The following is a 13,837-nucleotide window of genomic DNA, read 5'->3' on the forward strand; positions in this document are numbered from 1 at the left end:
AAAGTTATTAACAAAAATTTAGAATTAAACTTGAAACACATCCATTGTCACTTTCGATCTATAGCTTGAAAGTAAGTAAAAAATTGCAAATTTTTGCACAACTCTAGGCGAAGACGTAAGCAGATTAGTTATATTTTTTTTTATTTTCCACCTTGGCGCATCCAAACCGAACGAGAAACTAAAATGTGAGACAAGCATTATCCTTCTAGATAAAAGCTTCTTCTTCGTCTTCTTCTTCTTCTAGCAAAGTCGCAATTGTGGTTTTGAATTAAACAGATTTTATACCGGTCGCTTTTAAATCTCTAATGCATATTTTTATGTTTTAACAACATTTGACAAATCCAATGTGCGCTTTGTGGTAGGTATAAAAGACAGTAACACAAGCCGCAGACCTCTTTTTCAATCATTAGTTAAGTCATTATAATATTATTTTTAATTAGTCACGCTCATAAACAACCCTTATAACACTTACTCTGTGTGCCTCTATCTGTTCGCAAGAAGACAAAAAAAAAAATAAATAAATAAAAAATAAAAAATAAAACCAGTACTCCTTGACTATTAAAAGCACACATTAACACATTACAACCTGCTATATATATATATATATTATATAAACATTGATGGTATATAGATGCAGAGCAAACATTTATAAACCCGTCCGTACGAGCAGCGTACATAAGTGCAATATGTTGGCCTCTTCTTGGAGACAAGATAAAAAAACAAAAAAAATAAATAAATAAAGGGAAAACGAAAAAGTGGGGAGAACAGAAAACGGGCATTGTTGGCTTCCCCGTGTTCTTTTTTCTGTTGCGGTCTTTCAGTCTTTCCCACATTATAGCATTTTGTGAGCAGTGCCTTTGAAGGCTGTCGTTAAATGCCTTTCAATTTCTCTTTTCTGTTTTGTTTACATAAAATTTGTTTTTGTAGAAAGCCATTATGGTTCTAACAATCAATTTACGACTTTTCAATAGTTATGGAATGAAAAACTCTTCAATTTATAACATCTTATAACCGTGTATTGGGTACGAGAAAAAAAATATTCAGGAATTTGCTTAATAGATAATGTATCGCCTTCCGTCATGATAACGTTACCCTACAAATATTTTTAATGATTTGGCCAAAAATTGAGGATGTTTGGCTGGGGAGCTTCTATCCAATTTGTGTTCATTGAATAACCCGTACTTTGTACCCTGCGATTATTTTGTGTTTGGTGCGTCCGCTTAATTCTCCCATTCAGATTTTGGTGAAGAACACACCAGAGATTAATACAATAATGGCGATACGGTTTAAGTATAAGGAAATGGCAAAAGATAATTGATAGTAAAGTAGGTCGTTATGTACTTAAATAAAATTCATTTTGAATAAAAGTAAAACGTAATCAAAATGAGAGAGAGGGAGCCGTTAATATTATATACAGTTTGCGTCTCTCTCGTATCTATAATAAATTCATATGTGAAGCTAAGCGGTAATTAACTTAATTAACTATGAAATATATGATAACACGACAAGATTACCTCTCCGCAAGGGACTCGCTGCGGAGCAGACATATAATCCTTCACTGCAAACAATGAACAAGAACTCAATAGTGATTTTACACCAACCAAGGGGAGAGACTGCAGCATGTGCGTTTATTCCTCTCCTGGTAGCAAAAATGATGATATCGTATGCAAGTGTAAAACATATATTTTGGACGTTGCTAACCCTAAAGTTAAAAAGCCCGCAATTCAAATGCTTTCATGTTTTTAGAAGCCTAGGCACTAAGCTTTTTACGTAGTACTTCTACCTTGCATAAGGTATAGCGGTATAATATTGCGTGTATATATGTTCTATCGACGATGCTACAAAATACATGCAAAATTGGCAAAAGTGCTTAGTTGTCAATGAAAACTTTTGTCATTATCGTATTTCTACGAAAATAAAAGTTTCGAATAGAGAGGTAAATGGGAACGACCCGTCCGCGAACCGATCGTTTGTTGATTTTGATAATTTATACGAAATGGGCGTATTTCAAAACGCTCACCAAAAATTTAAATGCCTTGTTAATATATGGAAAAATTATTAATAGAAGGATCCGCAAGAATTGCACAACACTTGGTTGCACACTACTCAGACGTTCCACGTATCTGGTCCACGATCAATTACAATTTTTCTACTAGAGGTGGTGTCCCTATCCTATCGATAAATAAATATTATGGACATGTCAGGTGTTTAAATTATTTTGTTTATCCCCTGCATGTATGGACGTAAGTGCATATCCAACAATGGAAGTCGTTTAAAAGTGCTTCTAATTCCACTACTGCTACTTTCCGTTTATAAAGTCTATAAGGAAAATTTTCAGAGGAACTGCTAATTCACATAAGCAGGATTCCAAGCAGTTCTAACGTTATTTGTTTGTCCATCTGTATTGCATTGCAATTTAAGACTTGGTCGTGAGCCTGCAGCAATTGCCGCTGAAATAATCTGTGAACTATCGGCTTATTCAACCATGGGATGGGAAACTTACGTCTCATTATTACGCATCATCATATATATATATATATATATATATATAAATAAATATATATTGTTGTTATCAAAGTTAAATTATTAGCTACACTGCCACAAAACATTTGTCACACGTAACAGTTTAGCACGCTATTAAAACATTTAACAGTAACTTTGGCTGAAGAAAACTATGCCCTTCTGTACCCTTCATACATATAAAATACCGTGACATGTAGCTTAATTAAAATTAAACATTGTACACTTTTGCATAAACATATTTTCATTTTATTTATATATTTGTAAGTGAAACACTTAATCAAAATAAAAATAAAAATGAAAATAAAAAAGAAAATTTGCTACCATTTGGTTACAGGTTGCGCTTTCTTAACCTACTTCAGCCCTGATAGTAGTAGTACTTCGACTAATTTGCCATCATCGTTAGCCCCAACTGCAGCTATGGTGGCTGATAAACCAGCTTTAACTGGGGTAAGTTTTTGCTACATTTTTATTAAGAATTTTTCTTCGTCTTCTACTTCTTCTTCTCTAAAGTAGTTTAGCACGGTTACGGCTTTTTACTGATCGTTTCTGATATATTATGAAAATGTGTTTTTTTTTCCTTTTTTCTTTTTATTTTTTTTTTTTATTAATTTGTAGCGATTGTAAATATATTTGTATATGGAAGCTTGAAACAAACACATTATAATACAATTTTTATTCGCAATTATCTCTCGGAGAGTGTTATATGCGCTATTAACTAGAAATGTAGTGATAATGTAAAAATTCTTTGCTAAGCAGCCAACTGCAGCGAAGAGAGGACGTTCGTATTCGCTTACTATTTACTCTATTGACTCTGCCCACAAAAAAAAAAAAAAAAAAAAAAAAAAAAAAAAAAGAGGGCGAATTCTTTACCTACGAAACTCGTTATAAACAAATTTCTTCTAAGGCTCGCATACAAAAAATCTCCCTCTTCTTAGGCATCTGTTAGTCAGTCATTCGCGTATAAATATTTAGAAGTAGGGTTTTTAATAAAATTAAGAGAAAAAAAAATCTTCTTACATATTAAAAAATTTCAGAAAATACTTTCGATCGATGGACGAAAACCTCACTCGTTCCTTTCATGAATTCATGAATTATTTCCAATTGTTATGTTAATTATAATAAAATTGGTTCGGTTTTCTTCTTTATTTCTTATTATTGGTATTGTTTCACTTACCAAACAGATGTTCATTCAAGCAACATATGCTTTATCTATTTCCATGCAAAATGTCATAAAAGAAAAAATATAAATAAATAAATGAAAAAAACATCAATTTTTTACTGATAGAGCTGCGCATATTTTCTTATTATTATTCATTTATTTATTTACTTTTTTTCATATAAACATATGCATTAGATGATGATGATGTATTAAGAAAAACACATGCTTTTAGTGGTAAGCCAATGTGCTATACACGGTAGAGATTTTGCATACTATGTATACGTATAACACACGCATACACGCATAACTCTATATGCATAGAAGAAAACAAATTAAATTTTTATTCCGTATAAGCGGAAAAATTCATATATAAAAGAATTCTCAATAACTTTGGAATTTTTAGTTGTATTGGCTGTTTTCGAACCATCATGCAACGGATGGAAGGCTGTTCAGTTGTTTACGTCTTGCTTTCGTTTGATTTTAAGCTATTTTGTTATTGGGCTGCCGCAAAATGTTCTTTCTCCCTTGTTCTTAAACTTTTTTTTGCTTTATCTTTATTATGAGAAATTTCAAATTTTGTATATAAGATAAAGTTTCCTTTGTTTTTGTTTACTGAAAAGTCTTTTGATTTATTTATTTATCTATAAAAAAATATATTCAATATGGGATTTTTTCTCTCTCTTTCTCTCCTTTCTGAAGAACGTATATAAAGAAAAAAAAAAAAAAATAAAAAAAAAATAAGTAAATAAAACTGTGAACTATAAAATAAAACATTTCACTGGATCGCAAATTAAAATGAATTACTTAATATGTAGTTGTGATAGTTTTTTATTAACCTTAAAAAATTATGTGCAATACATAAACAATATTTTAGTAAACCGTGGTTATCAGCTATTTGCGTAGATTCGGTTTTATTACTCTTTTCTCTCCTTTATTACCCATCCGTTACCGGATATAAGTGATCACAACCTTGTCCTCCTTCTTCATCTACTTCTTATTTTTTTCTTTACATTTCATAATACAGCTAGGCACCAAATTACATTGTTATGCTGTGATTCTCAGAGTCCTGGCCAATATAACCACGATATTTGTTTTCTGCCCTTATCTCTACGCTCGTCGATACGGCCTTACACTATTAGGCGTAGCAGTTCATACATTTCTCCAGTACGCACATTTTTGGTTTTTAATAGGCTTTATTAGATCACGGTCAGAGTTTATTCTTCTCTCTCACCTACTCAGCAAGGGATATGCGATTTACTCACGATATTTGCAGGATTCCACGGTAGCATCACATCTCAAAGACTGCCAGTCTATTCATTGTAACGATCGTTAATGGCCATGATCTTGGACCATACAAGAACACTGAACATAGAGCGAAGGGATAAGCTAATCTCTCGGCTTGCTAGAATATTCTAGAACGCTTCTTATGCATTCATTCATTTCGTCATTTCTAGTCTCCTTTTTATTTCGACATTGGTGTACCAGTCCACGTATAATATGGATCCAAGATTTTGTTTTTTAACTGGTAGAGTAGCGTTTATATGGGCAATTTTCGTGCGAGAAATTTGCTTTTGCTGATATTTAGATTTGATCATTTACAGCTTGAACCTTTGTCTGCATACCCCTGCATATTAACTGCTAGGATAGTTGCATTGTCCGCGTATTGAGGAATTGACAATTATTGACTTTAATGAATGCTTCGATACTTTGCTTACTTGGTTTGTTTTGTTGAAACATTCAACTTCACAGTTGACGTTAAAAAGAACAGGAGACAAAATGCACGATTGACGCACGCATCTGTTTATAGGAATATAATTTATTTTTGTAGCATTACCACAGATTTTTGCTGCTTGCGTCCAATGCAAATTTTCGATGCGTCCTCGTATGATTTTCCATCAACAACACTGAGACGATTCAGGATATCTGTCAATGCGAAAGGAGAACGTCTTTATGCTAAACACCTCTACAGATTCTATTACAGTTCTTAAGATTCTTTAAACGCATTGATAATTGAGTTTAGCTTACATGTCGACATGTCGACATACACAAAAGAATTTTTCAACTCTAATTGAAATATTGACCTTGCAAGCGTGTAATTCAGTTTCAAATGTTTCGTAGTTTCTAACTAACTATTAGTACTAATGCAGTTAAATACTTTTCACCTTTCAATACTTTTTCACCTTTCTTTCGCCTATACGTTGCTAATTAATGGAAACTAATATATAATGTCGTGCGTGTACGTCATCTGACATAGAGTGCAGTTTTATTTTATATAGCTGCCATTTACGAAGTTATGTAATTTAAAATATTTTATGAAATTTTTACCCCATGTGCATTTAAATTTCTCCGAACTTTATCGAATATTGTTGTTGCAGTGCAGTTTTTAGTTTCTAATTTTAGGTGTTTAGATATTCATAAATATTTGTAAAGGTTTTAAGTAAATTCTTTTAGAAATTCGCAAAATAAAAGTTTATAGCATTTTTCTAATCTATCATCATTTTAAAGTTATTGTTGTCGTTTCCGTTTCCCTAACATTTACTTATGCACTAAAGCATACACAACATACCACTTTAAGTGCGTCCTAGTGAAAGGGTAAATGTTGGCTTTGGTAAAGCGTTCGAAGTTGCCTGCTTTTCTTTTTCTTTTGCTTTTCTTTCCCTTTCCTTCCTTTTTTTTTTTTCACTTTTCTTCCCCTTTTTATTATAATTTTTTTTTTTTCTCTTTTTTTCTTAGAATTTTTACAATGAGAAAAAAAACTTCTGTTCAATTCATATCTTTCATCACTTTATAAACCACTGTACCACGTACACATTTATGCATATGCACAATGCAAGACCTAACCGAAAAGTTTTGCCAAAAACGCGTTTTATCTAGATCTACTTATGGTTGAGTTATGAATTTTTCCAAGATTTCTTAAAAAGAAACGAAAAAAAATGGTAAATAAAAATTTCAAATTTTCCTGCTTCAAATACTTAACCGCCTATAGGCGAATGCGGACATGTTGGTTGATTCTATCTATCTATCTGTCTGTCTGTCTGTGTGTCTGCATGTCTGTCTGTTCGTCTGTTTCTCTGATTTTACAAAGGGAGCACATTCAAATTTTATTTAACATAAATGATAAAAATCAAATGAATTTTTCCAGCATAACATGGCGGGGGAGGAGGGAGAGGGCTGTGTGTGAAAAGAAAATGTGCCCGAGAACGTAGTAGGAAAGAACGAAGACTTTGATATCGTAACGGAAATTTTAAATTTGCGAGAACGACACTAAAAGATTTCTCTTAGAAAACTAAACGGAAATCGTAGATCAACAACTATGGCATGCGAAATTTGGTATTTTGCTGTCATTCCTTTGTTTGCACAATATTCGATATTAATTTTTCGGTTACCATCCATTCCATATCATCCTTCGCACGCGACTCCTAGCAGCTTATTAATTTTGATATTTTGTTTGGAGCACTTACAAACAAACATGTGAAATTACATTCATCCTTTTCATCCATCTACCGCTTCGTGCTTGAAGCTTCAACTTACTGCACATATTTTTGTCGATTAGTACTAATCAAGGATGAGGATTTGAGGAGTCATTCCAGAGGAAACGGGACATTCATTCGATACGAAATTCGTCTTAATGACAGTTTCGATTTCTAAATATCCGATGATAGCCTCGTAATCCATTTCAGACAACATCCTTCAACTGTGCTTATCAGTATGCGTTCGCAGCCTACTTCTAATCATTACAAAAAATTCTTAAAATTTAACATAGATTGAAAACAAAATTACCCCTCCTCCTCTTGTACACACCATTTATTTGAAATAAGCGATATCAGCAGAGTCTTTTTGATTCGTGTGACTTTCATTTAAAAAGAACGAACGGTTTTGGACGTCTGCAAAAATTGAATTGTTGAGCAGGCAGCTCGGCCCTTATTTCATCAAACAAACGAATGATATTGGAAATGAAAGCCATTGACAGTTTGTGGTGTATGAAAATAAAGGTAATGACTTCACATAATCGCAAAGAAAGAAATCTAATAGAATTATACCGCATGAGCTTTGTGGGAAGCTCACCTAAGCATTTTTGGAGAACGTTGAACATTTTTCCCAATAAATTGTATTTGTTACGAAATGTATGTCGTGTTGTAACACATTTCGTTCATGTTGAGAATCATCTAATTTTTGCAAGAAAAAAAACCCAGTTTATCGAATGACGGTAACTGTGCGGTTCATCCACACTCTGGCTGTACATATGGCTCAAATTCTTTTGTCTATTCCCAGTACATCTTAAAGCAGATATTAATATATAGAATTTGCCTCCAATTGAGTAGAGTGTGTTTTGCCATAGAGAAAGTAGAAACAATTTTATGTGCACTTTATGGGAGTAACGCTCTTTCTCCTCGCCTCAATCAAACATATTACATACGTTGTCACTCATATTCTAATATCAAAGTAGACATAAATCGATACTAAATTATCAACAACCTCTTTAAAAAAACGAATTTTTTTTATTTTTTTTGCTTTCATATTACTTCTTAAATCATATTAGTCGTCCAACAACCACCTTTTAAGCACAACGGCTTCAGGCGCATAAACAAGAAAAAAGAAAAACCATTTATCAGCCTATCTTATCTACCTTAGCCAATGTCTGTTGGTAACGAGCTGAGATTTTAAATATATACTATTTTGCTGAAAACTTTGTAGTGTTGTTTTGCCTTATTTAACGTTGAGAAAAAAAAGAAAAAAAACGGAAAATTAGGGGGAAAACCCCAAAAATCATAGACCAAACCGAAACGGCGTAGGCTGCAAACTAAACAACCAACCAACCAACCAGCCAGCGAGCGAACGAAACGGCCGACAAGCCAAACTCTCCGACAACCGAAAAGAGTTTCACAAAAGAAACCGCAACCGTAGCAAGGTAATAAAAATGCAACACTGATTAATGTAGCTTTAGCGCATTTAAACTTATACTATATTACACACACACACACACATACATATATATATATATATATATATATCGGTATGAATACACGCAAGTAACGTAGTGAGTAAACGTCCGAATCTAAAAGGGAACGGAAGGATGGTTAAGCATATATACAGATAGTTACGTTCATTCTTTTTTTTTTTTTTTTTTTTTTGATAGCAACTCGTAAAGACATTTTTAAATTTATCTCTTCATCTCCATACATGTGTTATCGCTGCTTATACAAAGCGTTCAACATAAACTTAAGGCTCGCATGAAATTAAAACAACAGTAACCAAATAGAACGAAAAGCAACACATGACGGCTTGACCAAGCACTTGTGGCAGCGGGAAATGGTTGAAAGAAGAATTGTACTCACGTTAAAAAAAACTTTCGACCGAATTTATACGTTTAAAAAATTTTCTGAAACTAGCTATTCAGCCTTTTTTCTTTTTTTTTTTTTTTTGTCTCTTTTTCGTTTTTCTGTTTCTCTGGTCTCTGTTTGAGAATGGATTTTTGCTTACGTTAGCCAAAACCGCAAACTTAAATAAACGAAAGCAATACAAAAAGAAAGAAAAAGCAAAAAAAGAAAAAAAGAAAACCAAGAAGAAGAAGAAGAAAAAAAGGACTTAAATCAAATAACAACTTAGTCTGGGTGAGAGAAAAAAAGATCAGCTCAAAATTCGACCGCAACTGGCAATTAATCAAGCTAACTTCTAACCAAAAACACGCAAACAAACATATATGTGCAAAATATTTAAGCTTAGACTAAAGCCCGTCCATGGCGCGAGTGTGACTAGCCACAAAGTATAAATCGTAATGAATGTTACAAAAATCGCTCAATTTGTATTTTAGACACTCGAAAGACATTGTGTGCTTTATTATGTGCTGACGATAACAGCACGAGCTGGATTGTACGATTATAAAACACATCTAATTCCCATTTAGTTTTTTTAGTTTTTAGTAGTTATAGCAGAAGATATCTATGATATTCCGAATGCTTGCAAATCATAGAAATATGCAATCAACTCACCTTTTATGATATACTGTATATAATTCAGATCTACGCTAATGGCATTTGGCCGGCTATCTGTCCAGCCTTTTTGTCGTTTTCTTTTTATTATGTTATATTTCAAGCTTCATAACGAAGCAACAAAAAAAAAAAAATTTTTTTTATATATATACAAGTTAAAATGAATCTTAGATAATTAGATACCAGATCCCTAGCTAAGCCTAGCAGAAAATCAAGACTATTTTTAGACCTACCGCACGTTCCGATACTCGTTGGAAAATTGGTAAAATATATATATGAACAAAAATGCTTTCCATCATTTCATACAAATATTTCTCATCTTTTTGAGAAAATTGTGACACCATGTCGAAAGAACGATATTGGGTTAACAGCGATTCAATAATCGACCGATTTTCGCACTTCTTTATCATTTCAAAACCGCGTGCCAGCCAAGCCAGGTTGATAATAAGAGGGCATTAGTTTATTGCAATGAATTGCTCGCCTGGATTAAGCCATAAGTTTAGCCACTTGCGATTGTCGTAGTAGATCCACTTTTCATCGCCAGTCACCCAATACACTACAAAAACTATTCTTGCAATAAAGGCAAACGAAGGTAATGAAAGCCGAAAATGCAATTTTGATCGTTCCTTGATAAGCGTCGATATACACTGGACAACGCGATAATACTATAAGGAAAACAGTTGTTTTATGCAGAGAAAGGTCAAAGTCATCGAATTGATACTTTGCGTTACTTTCGCGTACATTTTCATCAATAAATGTCTGGCTGGCTAATATACCTGCAAACACTATTAATTAAACAAATTTTGAAAATGTGTGTTTACGGGCGGATCATATTTCTAAGCTTTTTCAAAATACACTGAAACTTTCAATGCCTACGCTGCACTCAGTTTGATTTACCTTTTTGTATATTATACGAGTTTCCATCAGCAGATTTTGCATAAAACGGACCCACCAATGGCGAAGTCTCTTGAAAGTATTTAGAGAAACTTTTACAAAATTAAGAAAACTTGTGGCAATTTACGATGACTATAACTCGAATACCGAAGCAATGTATACCGATAAATTCCGGTAACAGAGGCATTAGAACAAAACTATTTGTTTTTTTCTTATAATAAATTTAAAATAAACAAACGTTCACCTTGTCTCCACTTTGTCCGCAATTTTCATACAAATATTTAAAAACATTCTTAACAAGTTCCTAGAGATAGAAGGGGATAGCGAGTCGTTGATGAAAAGCGATATATACTCATTTTTTTTTTTTTTTTTTTGGAAAGTAATTTCCGAAAGCGTTAGGTCGAAGATGGTCTGGACGTTCCGTCGTATGTGTGAGCAGTGTAAATTCAGGAAATTGGCAGACTGAATGCTTCCCTTTTCTGCTGCATGCACGCAAAACGGTCGCAAAAGATTAGATAGACAACCGCGAGGAGCTTAATATGCGTTTGTCAATTTTAGTTTCCTTAACGTTTCTTACAGTACTTGTGGGACTGGGATTTAAAAGAGTTCGTCAGCGCAGCGAAAGAAAGTTTATCAAAAAATATGCTTTGAATTGCATATGCAGTGATGTCGGATAAATTCGCGTTGAAAACGAAAAAAGTTTATTTAATTATTTACAGTGAACTAGAATTTTCTTTAAGGTGGAGAACATATCCATCCCATAATTTAATCGTTCACTAAACACATATAAACATAGGCGATTTAACTGCGCAATCGACATAGTGCATAGCGTAGGCGAAGAGATCCGTTCATGCAATGAAAAACATTAGAAAAAAATCGTAGAAGAATACGTGTGTAATTAAAATGTTTTGTAAATTTATGGTTGCGATGGTGCGTGTATTGCCACAGGACAGTAAATTTTATTGATCGGAAATGAAGGGCAATTTATAAGCAATTCTAGAATCCATCCGTATTTTGCTTCAGTGCAAAAGGAAAGGCAAATAATAATTTCACATTTAAGCGTAAGAATAAATTCGTGTATTTATGAGTTATGGCAATGTACGAATGCATAAATGTAAATGTGAATGTGAGTAAAAATGTGCATAAATAAAAGAACAGCAATTGAGCCGTTTATTTAGGAAAGTGGGGCAAGTCCATTTTCCTTTCCATTTCATTGCGCGATATTTAAAGCTCTGCATATTTCAATGAATTTAAAGATATTGATAAACATTCAGGTGGACATATTGTTTGTATCCTGTAGTATTGGATAATGTATGGTTCATAGTGCGATAGTGTTTATAATGTTGCCAGAAATGAAAAATAGGTTTTCTTATATCTAAATGAATGAAACTTTAAAGCGACAATATATCGCTTGTGTCAGCCGTTCCGTAAGCAAAAAAAAACATAAACCATTCATTACTTCTGACTGCGCATGCACTTGAACAAATCCGACTTTCTGCGTCGGTATTATTCTTTCCTCTGAAAGACTTTTCCGAAAGTTGAGCTGATGGGAGATTATTCCCGCTTCATTTCACGTACTAAGAGTTTACGGTGCTCTCGATAACATCGTATTGTTTTATAGTAATTTTGGATAATATACAGAATTGCTGGTAAGAACGAATGAGTGTCCTGTGAGGAAAAACTTGGCGGTCAATGATATTTATCTCGGTGCCATTGGAGTGCACAAGTTCCATCCATATTAACGTCAACTTAAGTGTATCCATTTTGGCCACTGTGCCATATATAAGCTGTTAGTGCATCAAAAACAAGGAGAGATTTCAATTTTTGTGATTCTCAGCATTCTACGCTATCTCAAACATATAGATTAACTTGATCATTACGGAAATTGTGGAAGCCTTTGTTCAATCCCTATATATTCCGCTTATGGTATGCAATCGATACTCCAGCTAAGCTGGACTTGCATGCACCACCTTCGGAATAAACGTATTCATAATAACATTAATAGCTTGAACTGCCATCTCCCACCTATTCGGCAACCTACGAATTGCTTGCAAAGAAAAAGATTATATTAAATTTTATCTATAATTATCATAATCCTGATTTTCGTTCAAGCATGCAACTTGCAAAATAAACGGCTCAACGTATTTCTGAATATTTACTATAGCAAGTACACTAATTTTGTGCACTAAACGCTAAACAGGATCTTAACAAATGTGAACAATTAGCAAAACGTAGATCAACTTACCTTGTGCTTCCATTCATTATCCATTAAATGCATTTTGTTGCCATTTGTCCACATTGTAGCTGCAATTTAATTTTATGCACACCGTTAACGTGTGCGTTTCTGAACACATGTTGATAAGCAGAAGCAACAAATCATATGTCAACGAGAAAACTTGACATTACTCTTGTCGGTTAAGTTATATCTTTGTTTGACATTTGAATGCGGTGGCTGATAAAGTTCAGTGTGTTACTTGGAGAGATATTTTCTAGTTTCGTGTTTATTATAAAGGAGTGATTTAATTGATTGAAAAAAATTATTAATCCCCTCTTTTGCTTTTTGGTATATGTTAATCCAATTTTTTGGGAAATACTGTTTTGTATCCAAATGTCTACATTATGCCTCGGTCATATAAGTAATGTTATGAAAATGCCGCATTTGATGACTTGAGTTTTCATGAAAACTAACAACTACTAACCGAATTCCCTCATGCCAATGCTTAATTTGCTTCATGCAGCTTTACTCTGTAGTCCGAAGAACTTATGAAGAACAAGTAGCGAGAGAGCTGGAAAGGCAATAAGTTTTATGTAGGCTTTGAACCAGCCGAAACTGTCAACAGATATGATAAAAACAACAGAAACACATTTCCATAGTCTATGCAAAAATAATCAGATATAATCATCTTGGACAGCTTTTTGTGTCCGTTCACAGGACCCACAATCAAAAGTCGCAACCTAAGAAGAACGCGAAGCCTACTCGGAAACGGAATAGCGTCAGGAATCTTACTCCATAATATGTTATATCCTATAAAGTATGCTTCAAGACCAATATTCGCAAAGATTTGTAGGAAAAGAAAGTATAGGGACCCGGTTTTCATCTGGCAAGTTATAGCATTTGTTGTTGATTTCTGCTTCAAAAACTCAACAAAGCAATGCATTCTTCAAAATATTATCGAAATATTGATAGGCGTTTGATCCAGGCAGTCCATGTATTTAGCTTATTCGGTCATTATAATAGAAGTTTTGCGATTATGACTGCGTCGCTGATTGC

At 33.5% G+C, this 13,837-nt stretch overlaps 1 protein-coding gene across 8 annotated transcripts in view; it reads left to right on the forward strand.

The window, feature by feature from the left end:
- The window catches only part of LOC119645078 (CUGBP Elav-like family member 4), a 683,800-nt gene that overhangs the window by 93,982 nt on the left and 575,981 nt on the right, over nucleotides 1-13,837 (forward strand). For all 8 annotated transcript variants that reach the window (XM_038044960.1, XM_038044958.1, XM_038044948.1 and 5 more), the window contains exon 2: nucleotides 2,858-2,970. In XM_038044960.1, coding sequence (XP_037900888.1) covers nucleotides 2,941-2,970 — 30 coding nt within the window. In that variant the 5' untranslated portion in view covers nucleotides 2,858-2,940. The remainder of the gene's footprint in view (nucleotides 1-2,857; nucleotides 2,971-13,837) is intronic.

The sequence above is a fragment of the Glossina fuscipes genome, unplaced genomic scaffold, assembly GCF_014805625.2.
Source record: "Glossina fuscipes isolate IAEA_lab_2018 unplaced genomic scaffold, Yale_Gfus_2 1, whole genome shotgun sequence".
Lineage (NCBI taxonomy): Eukaryota > Metazoa > Arthropoda > Insecta > Diptera > Glossinidae > Glossina > Glossina fuscipes.